The sequence below is a fragment of the Mercenaria mercenaria genome, chromosome 8 (genome assembly GCF_021730395.1).
Source record: "Mercenaria mercenaria strain notata chromosome 8, MADL_Memer_1, whole genome shotgun sequence".
Taxonomy (NCBI): Eukaryota; Metazoa; Mollusca; class Bivalvia; order Venerida; family Veneridae; genus Mercenaria; species Mercenaria mercenaria.
Window position 1 is genome coordinate 58,494,896 of NC_069368.1, and position 12,523 is coordinate 58,507,418.

A 12,523-nucleotide genomic window follows, 5' to 3' on the forward strand; every position below is an offset into this window, starting at 1 on the left:
TGGGTTTTGCCGGCATGGGTGAATTCACAGGGAACGTCAGTACGTCAGTACAATATTTATTCTTCAACTGTTTTCACATAAAAAGGACAGAATCCTGTTCATGTTCTTACCAGAGTCATCTCGTCTTTTCTTGCAAATGACAGTCTCGAAGAGAAATCACTGACAATAAAACTAGCTGAAAACTGTAGTAAATGATGTTTTGCACTTCAAGTATGGGCACTTTATTAAAAATGCACAGAAAAAGAAGACATGCAATGACTCTCCAAGCACGGTGAGATATTTAAGGTGATGAATTATGCAAAAGTGTAGCCCCTTTAAGAATCAGAATACAAAGGGTAAGGCAAATAGAAGGCAATATTGTACATAAAAATGTAATATGAAATCACTATTATTTGTGGCGAACTAATTTCGGCTGATATCCAGGTAGAGTCAATCCATGGCATTTAATCCCGACGTACAAATAAACATCCATTTTGTTTTGTCTTTGCAATTTAAAAATCATAAATTTAAGCCAGCCCCAACCCTCCTCCGACCCCTTGTGAAACGACATTTTTTTGCGACACCGCGAAATTCGTTGCCCACGAAATTAAATGATTCTATACTACAATGTACGTGTTTTACATAACAACGTTTTCTTTACATCTTTACACGATTTGGTGATGTTCATTGACCATCCATCTAAACGTTCATTCATCAAACTATTGTATCTTTTATTCACCAACGCTTTCCTTGTAGGTACAGGTAGCTTTCTAATATTACTCCTTCATACAAGGATCAAATGAATCGATTTGATGGATATATGATTAATGATGGAGAGTTTTACACAACAACAAAATAGGGGTATGTTATGAAAATATATTTTTTTCGATCGATAAATAATACATCAATATAACTGCCTAACCGATGTATTTACATATTTACAATAAAAGTTATTCATTATATACATATAATGTTGAATTCATGAGCAATTACATTTCGTTTGCATCAGTAAGGAAACAAAAGTATTGTCCGAACATGGTTCCAGAAGGAACTGACATTTCTATTATACAAAATGGATTTATTGAACAAAAATATATCTTTAATACACAAATGTCATATAAATAATATCAACAAAACAGAAGAAGTACAAAAGCGCCTGACATGACTCATTGACCCACATGTAGAAATTTGTTATGATTTGTTATGATTATGGATGGTACGTGTTCTTTAAACATTGCCACATATTTACTGACTTTGTTATGACGTAAACACTCATTTTGCCTTTTCCTTCTCTGTGAATCTAAGACTTTACAAAACAATTTGGAATAACAAACAGTTTTTGAGTAATATTATTCGATATTTTGTATAATAATATACAGCATAGAAGTTTGTTCATTCTTTTTAATACCACTTCGTAAATAACAATTGCTATTAATGTTTAATTATGATGGGACTGCAATATATTGTCGACTACTTTTATATGAAATTTCTTGAACAATTGAAACATATAAACTAACTGTTATTTCGTCGAAACAATTACGGTAACCATGCTTTCTTTTTATTTCTCAGCATGATTTTTATTTCAGGAAAAAGTAACGTTGAACAGAAGCCAGGATTATCCTCTTTAAATGAAAGCTGCACGTGTCTTGTTTCGATTCATATATATGATACAAATTTAACAAGATTACTTTGAAGTGTATGCTATCGAAAATGAGTCACAAAGTAAGATAAAAATACTACTAAGTGATGTAATTTTATACGTCTATATATTTGTTTTATATGTATGTCTGTTTGACCGGAATATCTTGGATATCCTCCGATATTTCCTGACCCTCCGTGTGTTAACGCTTCATTTTCTGTGAAAAGATAAATGGTACAATTACACAAACAAATATTTCGTAATCAAACTGCTCCTGCTTAATTGATGGCTGGAGTTAATCGTTATTACTTTTTTGTATAAAATCATTACATAACTTACTTATAGTAACATTCATTATTATTCATAAAATTCTTTATCACATCCTTTTCAGTGAATTTTCGAAATATTAGTGTGAATTATATGTAGTATTTTCACAGTGAAAAGTATCAAATATATATCTTTACGTGTAAGAAGTTTTAAAATGAGCAAATTTGGTCAAAACATAATAAAAAGAATCATTGTTTGTTTTACATAAAGATCAAAATATCTTTCACTTTTGAATACCACATCTTATAATTTCACCCACGGCTATGTCACTCGTAAAAATTTGCATCTGGTGTTCACTATTGAAAGATATTTCAATAAACAAATATCCTCTCTATATATCATCACGTGTAAAATTAGAAATATGCATTTGCGTTATTGACAGGATGCGCGCGATTTATGTATCTAAGCTATCCTTTTCATTTCATGCTTGTCAGCGGATTAATAAAATATAGCGGTAAATTATATTTATCTATTTCACTGTTTCAATTAGAGAGATTTTCAATATGATTTTCATTGTTACAGAACTATACTTGAATGCGAATGAATATGTATTATAAATAATCAGAAGGTCTTACATGATTATATAAATACCTATTAAATACATAAAATATTTGCACCGTTGTATTAGAATGTAATTTAAATATCAAAATATAAGATCACATTGTGACGTCATGACTGTTTGCGACAGTACACAATACAATTAATACCGTTTGATAAAAGAATGACATGGAAAAAAAGGAAATGTGTTGTTGTTTTCCTAAAACATTTCGGTTGTGATCATCATTCGTGAATATATTACATCTCGGTGACAGATATGTCAATATCATATTGAAAGAAACAAATAAAATTTATAGCGTATATCAGCTAATATCTATATAACATCATATAGAAACAAATAGTTTATAAATAATATTTATTTAATTAAGCTGTTTACTAGTTCTATACCAGAATGGCATTTACGCATATTTGTCTCCTGTTATGACATCTGCTAAATCCGTCTGACTCTGCAGATATTATGACAAGATTCCAGTATAAATCTTATTTCATGCTCTAAAATTGTTTTCTATGAAAAATATGCTTATACCTATCTGCACTTACCCATACCTCTTTTATCTTTTCTATCGGGGTCTGCTGAAAAATAACACAATATAACAGCTTTACTATAACTATTCTGCAATATACATGTGTAGTAAGAGTAGTACATTTTAACAACGTTTAAAGAGTAGTCCATGCCACTTATTCAGCAACAAAAAATTGTAACGCATTCACACTTACTGCGAATTGTTCATTGTTATTTTTCTGAATGATGCTGGCATCGTACAATACATCGTTATGAAAGACAGCCTATTATCTTAGCGTTTGTGTCTACTTACACTGAACATATAGCAAGTAAAATATGTCTCAGATTTGATACAGAAACATTTCCCGAAAGATTTCAAAATATTATCTACAGTTTGATTAAGAATGATGTTTTATGTATTTGAAAGTATAACGTCTACGTAGTTTATTCCAAGTAGTAAACAAGTTGATGTAGCATTCAATCATTTAATGATAAAATCAATATTAACGATATTATTGAACAAGCAGGTGTAACACTATATCCTTTCCCCCTCTCCCTCATCCATTTTAATGGTGGGGCATAAAAACAATTTCGAATTGACGATGATATACCACTTGCAAACGACAAATGAACTTCATAAGTATATACTTACTTGGGTCAGGCTTTGCTTTTTGAAAATCATGACAACATAGTACTTAATAATTAATGCGTGTTCGTCCTTACCGTTTGGGTGGTTTAATACGTCCACTTTGAACGTGGCAGTCAGTAACTCCGGTGTTCTACACACAAACGTTCCTGTATCTGACATATATGATTTAGCTATTGTCAGCCGACTTACTATCATTCTTGTTGTAAACGATATTTGTTTTTCAATAAGTAGATCACCCCTCTTTTCTGTGGTTAATATATTGCCTGAAAGCACAGAATAAATAACATCTTTAATTTTCTGTCAGAAATTAGTAATTCGTTCACATAATTATTTTAAGTCAATCTACTGTGTGAGGACGTTCGTTTCTACAACAGTTATCGACATACGTGATTCTTTAAAATGTTCTTGCAAATAGACATAAATTCTGTCAAACTGTTCAATAAACTAGATAATGTAATTAAAACTATTGCAATAAGTTCAACAGACAAGACCTATTAGGAACAAAAAGGTACATGTACATTGGCCATAATTTGGAACTACGTCTTATAATTGAAATAATCTGCTCGAAGCAGATGCTGTTCTTCTACAGGCTGGTATAATTTAATATTATCTTGTATAACTATAAAAAAAACTTTTTGTATATTTTTTGATGAAATAATGAAACTATTGATAAAGTATCATGTTGCGTTTTTATCATTCCTTACAGCGAATACTTTCTCTGTATTTTCCTTGATTAATCCACGTTTCTTATAATTATACTTCAATTTCTTTTTAAATATTTGATGTACTTATTTTTAATGAACTCCAAGAATTTCCTGAGCGCCCACATTTACCTTTAAACTAGAAAAAATCTTATATGAAGTTTATGAAACATTTTCAATATGCTCTTTCACATACAAAGTCAAACTATCAGTAATTTCATATCCACGTGCGATGGCTTCGGAATCATCTTAAGAAAACAAATCTGATCTTTCTTAAATGTAAAATAACAATCTAGAATTTCCCACCAGTTAGTAATTATTTTACAGTATGTGAACGAGTAAACGGTTTTTCAGTAAAAAGTATGGGACAATAATTATCATAATAATATTATAAATCAGGTGTCAGTACCACAACCGTTTATTGTATTTATTCCCGTGATGCTGTAAATTGTGATAATAACTTCGATATTCCAAGATTTTATTCTGTAACGTTGGCGAAACCATGAAATATGCGGAGTGTCTTTGCGATATAAACTATTGAACAATTGTTGCACGCTGCACGATGGAAGATAAATTACCACTTTTTCATATGCAAAGTACCCATTTACTGAACTGCACGTTTTAGATGAGAAATGTGCGATTGAAATGGGTTAGTATATTTTCCCGTTCATAGCCATGGTTCTTATGATATACCTAAAGCTACAGTCACACACAGGGATATGTCCGTGCGTTGAGGTACGGTACGGATGGAATTGGTCTGTGGGGGCGGACACAGATAGGTACGGAGCAGTATGTCTTAGTACGGGAAAATGGTGATAAATTCCCCAGTTACACATACGACGCGGATAACTACATCTAGCTATGGATAGAAACGTAGTAATCCGTATCGATCCGTACCTGAGCTGTGAATAAGTTTCAACCAAGTTGGACTAAAGTCACGCTCAAATTGCTACGGATCGCTCAAACTTTCGTGCATGTTCAAAAGTTGGAGAAACGTGCAAGTTTAGGATAAGTCTTGAATACGTTTTGACCAAGTTTTGGTACGGATTAATACGGATTATACTTTGAGGTAACATGTACAGTGGCTTTTCCTTCTGGTCTGGTGCCAGTGGATATCGCCACTTTGGTGCCCTTTCTCAATCTAAATATCGGAAGTCTATCTATACTTCTAATTAAGCTAAGGCCATTTTAACATTGTATCCATTAGCAGAAAAAAGGAAAGTTGCTATAAATCTTAATAAAATAGATCTTGGTGTTAAAGTTCTGTGAAATACGTTTTCTGTCATTATTTTATTCTACGTTGCACATGAAACAAATCACAAAGCATTACTCATTTCTTTCTTTCTTTCTATAATGGTGTTTATGACATACAAAAATAGGTATACCATCCTTATACCAGTCTATTCCCTCTGGAGGAGAAGTTGTTCCTGATGCTTGACATGTCAGATGTATACTTTTGCCTTTTTCTACAACTCTGGTCCCTGTTATTGATATTTCTGAAACAAATAATGACGGTGACACAATGAACTACCGTATTTTTTTCATCAACTTAAATACAAATACAAAAATACCAAGTATTTGAAATTTAGCTAGGAATCTGTAAGGACTCATTTTATGGGAGTTTTACTTTTCATCATTTATTTAATAATTTAAGGTTTGTTAAATTAAATGTATAACGCTATTCAATATGTAATGTAAATGTATAAAAATAGGTGTTTAATCAAATCAATCAGTTTCAGTTTGTATTGTTCAATTTTGAAATCTTACCTGGTTTCAACAGTCCACTACTTTCTGAAATGAAAATGCATTTTATCAATTAGTTTAAATAGAGTCAAACTTGCTCGAAACACCATATCTATTCAGAGACCACTTGCATTAAGATACCACGTTTTCGGTTCCTTCTTTATGTTGTTAATGAACAAATTATTCTGTATTAAGAAAGCGGTGGTGTTAAAAGACCACGTTTGCACTTCCCTAAGATTGTCTGTTAATACAAAGTGTACTGTAAATCATATTCTATTCATAAAACTTCGTATAATTGGGACCTGGAATCTATCTGTTATCTCTGTGAACAGGAGAATAATGCACCTGCCTCTCAGACACTAAGTGTATTTCTAACTCGTAATTGATTGACTGCAATGCCTGCTCAACGCCTCATAACATTATACTTTGTCTTAGGATCCTTTTGTAGCAACACATCATCAATTTATACAACTAGATAATACAAAGATAGTAGTGCAAAATACCGTTTTCTCGAGTAACTTTACACAGGAACACGTGTTATAAAAGCAATCATTATTATACGATTGTGATCTAGATTATTTGTATTAATTGATTTTAATTTGGATTAAAGGCCGGAACAAATCAATACTACAAAATATCAGTCTACGAGAACAGTTAAACGATTAGTTTGGACTTTACTTTAATACAACATACCTACAACATTTAAAGTAATATTTCGTCGTAAAACCTTTTCAGTTGAGCTTATCTGACATTCGTATGTACCCGCATCGAATGGCTGAACATTCTTTATTAGAAGATTCCATTCTTCCCGGTACGGGACATGACTTAAATAAAACCTGTTTATTTCAACAAACTGTTCTTGACCAACTGTTATTGGAACATTGTAAGGTTGTTTTCTCCATATGACCTGAAATGTAAAGATCCACACAACGTGTATCTATAGGGTCATAAAGTTAGATATTAATTAGCATTATTTCTTTTAATAGAGTTCACGAAGGTGTGCGTGCATACTGTCTGACTATTGTGTCCAACAGTTATCTGACTTAGCAAGCCATTATATTTATTTTGCAGCACTGCACGCGTTCAATACAGTTTACTGTTACTGACTGCATGTTTAATCTTGCTTTTAAAGTAAACATGTAACTCAATATCTAACAGTTCTGCTCATAATAACACAAAAGTTCGTAGAACACAAAATGCCCAACCCCCACTTGATGCATTCAGTAATTGCCCAAGGAACAGAAATTACTTGGTCACTGTGCACTGGACGTTTGACGCACTGACCTCAAATCAATAATTATTCCTAAGTGACCTCCTTAACAAATGTGATCTTAGACCAAAGCATTCTCTAATTATTTGGCAAAAAAGTTCTACTGTTCTGAGTCGAGTCAGTGTAAACTTAACCTTTGACCTACTGACCTCAGAATTAATAAGGGTCATCTGCTGGTCATGATCAACCTCCCTTTAGTTAGTGATCCTAGACCCAAATGTTCTCAAGTTATCTTCCGGAAACGGTTTAACTGTTCCGGGTTACTGTGACCCTTGACCTAACAACCTGAAAATTCATAGAAGTCATCTGCTGATTATGACCAATCTCCGTATTAAGTTTCGTGATCCTAGGCCCAAGCGTTCTCATGTTATTGTTCGGAAACGGTTTAACTTTCCAGGTCACTGTGACCTTGAGTTTTGACGTACAGACCTCAAAATCAATAGGGATTGTTTGTTCGTCATGACTAATCTCCCTTTTAAATTTCGTGATCCTTGGTCTAAGCGTTATTAAATTGAAAGTTATTGTCCGGAAACGGTTTTACAGAAATTACTTGGTCACTGAGCACTGAACGTTTGACGCACTGACCTCAAATCAATAATTATCGGTCATTTACCAGTCATAAGTTTGTTTGTTTGTTTGTTTTGGGTTTAACGCCGTTTTTAACAGTATTTCAGTCATGTAACGGCGGGCAGTTAACTTAACCAGTGTTCCTGGATTCTGTACCAGTACAAACCTGTTGTCCGCAAGTAACTGCCAACTTCCCCACATGAATCAGAGGTGGAGGACTATGATTTCAGACACAATGTCGTTTATCAAATAGTCACGGAGAACATGTGCCCCGCCCGAGGATCGAACTCGCGACCCCGCGATCCGTAGACAAACGCTCTTAAGCCCCCTTTACACCAAACTAGTTCTCAAAACGTCCCAACCCGTCCTAAAATATTGTAAAACGGGTTGCGATCTGGCTAGAACGTTTGTACTTTGGCCGGAAAATATCCATAATGCGATGTAGTTAGTTCTTAAACAGTTCTCGATACGTCCATCGCGTCTTTATCCCGTCTGAAGTTCGTTAATAGTAAGTTCTGTTCAGAAAAAAATGCCCATTCACCTCATGTGGACACCGTTTGTAGGCAGTCCAAGTCCGTCTGTAGTCAGATTAAAGAAGTTCGTAACTAGCCGTACTTCGTTCCGAGTACGTCGAAATACGTTCTAACTAGTTGTTAACTCGACCAACTCGTTCACAGGCGGTTTAACTCGTTCTGATTACGTCCTCATCTCTTCCCTAGTACGTTCAGAACGTAAATTGCAATCACGTTCTCATCCGTTGGCTAGTACAAGCCATCACGTTTCGCCCAGTTCTCATTCTCGTTTGTCTCTTCAACCTCTCAAGACACAAAATCTCAAGACACAAAAAAATCCACAGCAAATGGACAGTATGACTGCAAAGAAAAGTGAAGCCAAACAGAGACGGGTTGTAAAGTGTTAAAGCAGTAACAGATGAATGTCTCACAGTAGCCGATACAGAGTCTCCTGAGTCAGCCCCTGAATGCGAAAGTCGAGAGGATGAGCGTCGTAATTTATTCCCTGCACCTTTTGACGACTCTGTCTCCAAGTCCGAGGATGAAGGAGGACAGTCAGAAACCAAAGAAGAAAAAAGCAAAGGCATAAACTTGACTAAACCTTGTGCCCAAATCTTGAACCTGTACGACAACGGCATGTTTTTATACCCTAACTTGTGTAATTGTACTGCAGACGGGATCGACGTTGTAGGAACTGTGAATAAACGTACTAAACATACTAAAAACGTGTGGTGCGTGCTGAGAACGTATTGAAATTCATAGAACTATTTAGAAACGTAAATTGCAAACTTAGTATTTTATTTTGATCGTATTCAGACGCACTAAAGATGTAATGCGGTCGAGTTAAGTCTTTCTATGAACGGGTTAAACGAGATACAAACGGATCCGGTCGGTGTGCACACGTACTTGATTTGATGCCCGATCGCATTACTTCATACCACGTCTCTAGTACGATCGAAGTACGGCGGCTCAGTTCTTAGTACGTCCATCTCGTTTTAAGTACGTTGTCAGTACGTCTAACTGTAGGACGGAATGATCGGCAGAAATTTTTGAGTAGGCTCAAAGTTCTGGAGCACCATTCCCGTTCAACCCCGTCTGAGCCAGTCCATAAATTTCTTAGACAGACCGTAGATCGTCGCTACTACGTCTGTTCCGTTGCCACACAGTTTGAGCCCGTTCGGCTACATTTTTAGAACGTACTGTAAACGAGCTTGGTGTTATGGGGGTATTACCTACTGAGCTAAGCGGGCGGGCTTACAAGTCCTTAGTTACCTCCGTATCAAATGTGATGTTAGACCAATACATTCTCTAGTTATCTGGTAAAAAAATGTTCTGCTGTTCTGAGTCAATGTTACCTTGACCTTTGACATACTGAACTCAAAATCAAAAAGGGTCATCGGCTGGTTATAATTAACCTCCCTTTTAAGTTTCGTGATCCTTTGCATTGAAAGTTATCGTAACTATTCCAGGTCACTGTGACCTTGACCTTTGACCTACTGACCTCAAGATCAATAGGGGTCATTTACTTGTCATGATCTACTTTTCTATTAAGTTTCGTGATCCTAGTTTCATGCATCTCAAGTTTTCGTCCTGAAACAGTTTTAACTGTTTCGGGTCACTGTGACCTTGCCCTTTGACCTACTGACCTCAAAATCAATAAGGGTCATTTACTGGTCAAATCCAGCCTCCCTATCGAATTTCATATCCTAGGCTTAAGCTTTCTTGAGTTATCATCCTGGAAACTGATTGGTCTATGGACCGACCGACATACCTACTGACCGACTGACCGACATCTTCAAAACTATATACCCCTTCTTCTTCGAACGGGGGGCGGAGGTGCATAATGAATTATAGTATTTCGGGAAAGAGATGGGTCATCAGTGTTCTTTGGAACCACTCATGACTTGATACACCTTACACAACTTGTCTTCTTGAACAAAACTCACCGTTTTGGTCCCAAGATTTTCAATAGAGCAATAAAGTATTGCCAGTCCTCCTTTTTCATAGGTTACGTTCGTAGGGGTAGGATAGAATTTTGGTGGAAGCATTTTTCTTTGAAACTCTGCAATAAAAATCATAACAAATTACCACAGGTTTATTATTGCATGTGTCTTGGTTTTTACTGCACATTGTGTTTTAAGGTAATACTGCAAGTTTGAATCAAACTTTATTCTACAATTTGATTTAACCCTAATTTTTCAAAACATTAAGATGTACTTAGAAAATTCAGCAGGTAAATAAGATAAGGGTAGGGTGCTTAACTTTTACTACACTGATTTGAAAAATTTCGAACTGACACAAGTTTTCATAACGGGCGTTCGGGGGAAAATCACAAGGTTGATAACATTTTCGCGAATAGATTATTTCTACAATGTAGATTTGTATGGAACTTTGCACAATTGTAAATAAACATATGATCTTCCGGTGAAATAAAATGTATAGGTCTGTGTGCTTGTTTTTGAGATATTTACCCTTAATAAAAAAGATAGTAACGTTGTCGTTTCCATAAACTTACTCACAAGTTGCCATGTAGAATTATTAATAAAACGATTTTTACCATGACCAGGCTTTATTCTACGTTTTCCGGATAATACCTCCTATTTATCAAACGTGCAGAAATTCCTTAAAACAAGTCTGTGATATATTTAATTCTTAGCGGACGAAAGCTTAGGAAACAATGGATTGATATCTTTTCGACAATTGCGTGGAATATTAACATTATTCTTCATTACATATAAAATCGTTTTGTTTATATTTACACTGAATAACGCATGATGTACACATACATGTATATTAGAATTCTGATATGTGTTCTGTTAAGAAGCATCTCCTTATTTTGATAAAGTCTTAACAGTCACAAACTATCACAATATAACCGGCGATAACAATCAAAATAATATTCTAAATATACTAATATAATATACTATAATAAGACATAACTGTTACTGTTAACAACCTATTTACGTTATATTTGTGTTGCATTTAAATATTGAATTCTGAAAGTGCGTTTGCTTTCAAATACACTTTACTATTTCTTTTATATTACATGTATCTTTGCTTGATATTCAAAATTGTAATATCGTTGATTTTACTTGGAACCTTCCTCCTATAGACCTGTTTATACATTTTCTATCTTTTAAACTTTGCAATTTGTTTCTCTTTCATCATTCTGCTGAATGACCTTGCAATTATTTCACACACATTGTGTTACGATTATGTCGTGTTGGTATTCTGTTTGATCTCTTAATCAGTCGATCTAAATTTGTTTTGATCATCACTTATTTGTATAAACATGTTTTTTTGCCAATGACAACAATTTGGAACATTTTTATTAAAATCAATTTGGCTTGCGTTCAATTTTGGTACTATTCTCAGTAACAAAATAAGACACAGTTACAAAGATTCCCGCTATTTGATAAAACAAAGTTGTTCCTATATTGAGACCTTATTATGTATTATTCGTCTTGAAATGTTAGAAAGATCTTTTTGAAGATTTTAGTTATCTTTGTAATTGTCAAATTGTATGGCCAATGAAGAAATTTAGACCATGAAAAATTGATGGATTTTTTTGGGGTTTTTTTGTTCAAAATTCGATTTTTATATTGATATTTTGCCTGTGTGTATTCGTTCTAAAATAACAGGCCTATTCTATAACAATCAATAAAATATCAAGTCCAAATGGCAAATATATTATATTATTTTGATATATTTGAATTTTATAATCAATACCATAGTTACTTTCATTTCGTCAAAAGTCAGACTAAGTGTATTTGTATAAAATTATACAGAATTAAATCATGTTTTGATTCAGAAAAAATATAGTATAATAAAAAATATGTATAGTCATGCCATTCAGATTTATTAATGCATTTAACGTTTCAGGGTTATATTCTGTTTGTGTAGATAAATATTCAAATAACACATTTTATTTCTAGTTTTTTTCAAACGCTAAATTCTAAATAAAACAAAAACTGTGTCGGGATATGAACTTAAACATAAGATTTAAATGCTCGAGGGGAAAAATAAACCAACGGTAAATTCTGACATTTTGCAAGCAAATTTGGGGAGCTTTGGGA

At 34.0% G+C, this 12,523-nt stretch overlaps 1 protein-coding gene across 4 annotated transcripts in view; it reads right to left on the minus strand.

The window, feature by feature from the left end:
• Positions 1–865: 865 nt before the first annotated feature.
• The window catches only part of LOC123566287 (hepatocyte cell adhesion molecule-like), a 94,485-nt gene continuing 82,827 nt past the window's right edge, over positions 866–12,523 (minus strand). The window contains exons 2-8 of one of the 4 annotated variants that reach the window (XM_045360239.2): positions 10,394–10,509; positions 6,792–7,005; positions 6,123–6,146; positions 5,741–5,851; positions 3,729–3,917; positions 3,050–3,073; positions 866–1,835 (exon numbers count right to left, since the gene is read on the minus strand). In XM_045360239.2, coding sequence (XP_045216174.1) covers positions 1,681–1,835; positions 3,050–3,073; positions 3,729–3,917; positions 5,741–5,851; positions 6,123–6,146; positions 6,792–7,005; positions 10,394–10,509 — 833 coding nt within the window. In that variant the 3' untranslated portion in view covers positions 866–1,680. Of the gene's footprint in view, positions 1,836–3,043; positions 3,077–3,728; positions 3,918–5,740; positions 5,852–6,122; positions 6,147–6,791; positions 7,006–10,393; positions 10,510–12,523 lie in introns of all 4 variants that reach the window. The other 3 variants (XM_045360237.2, XM_045360238.2, XM_045360236.2) reach the window with 3 other exon arrangements.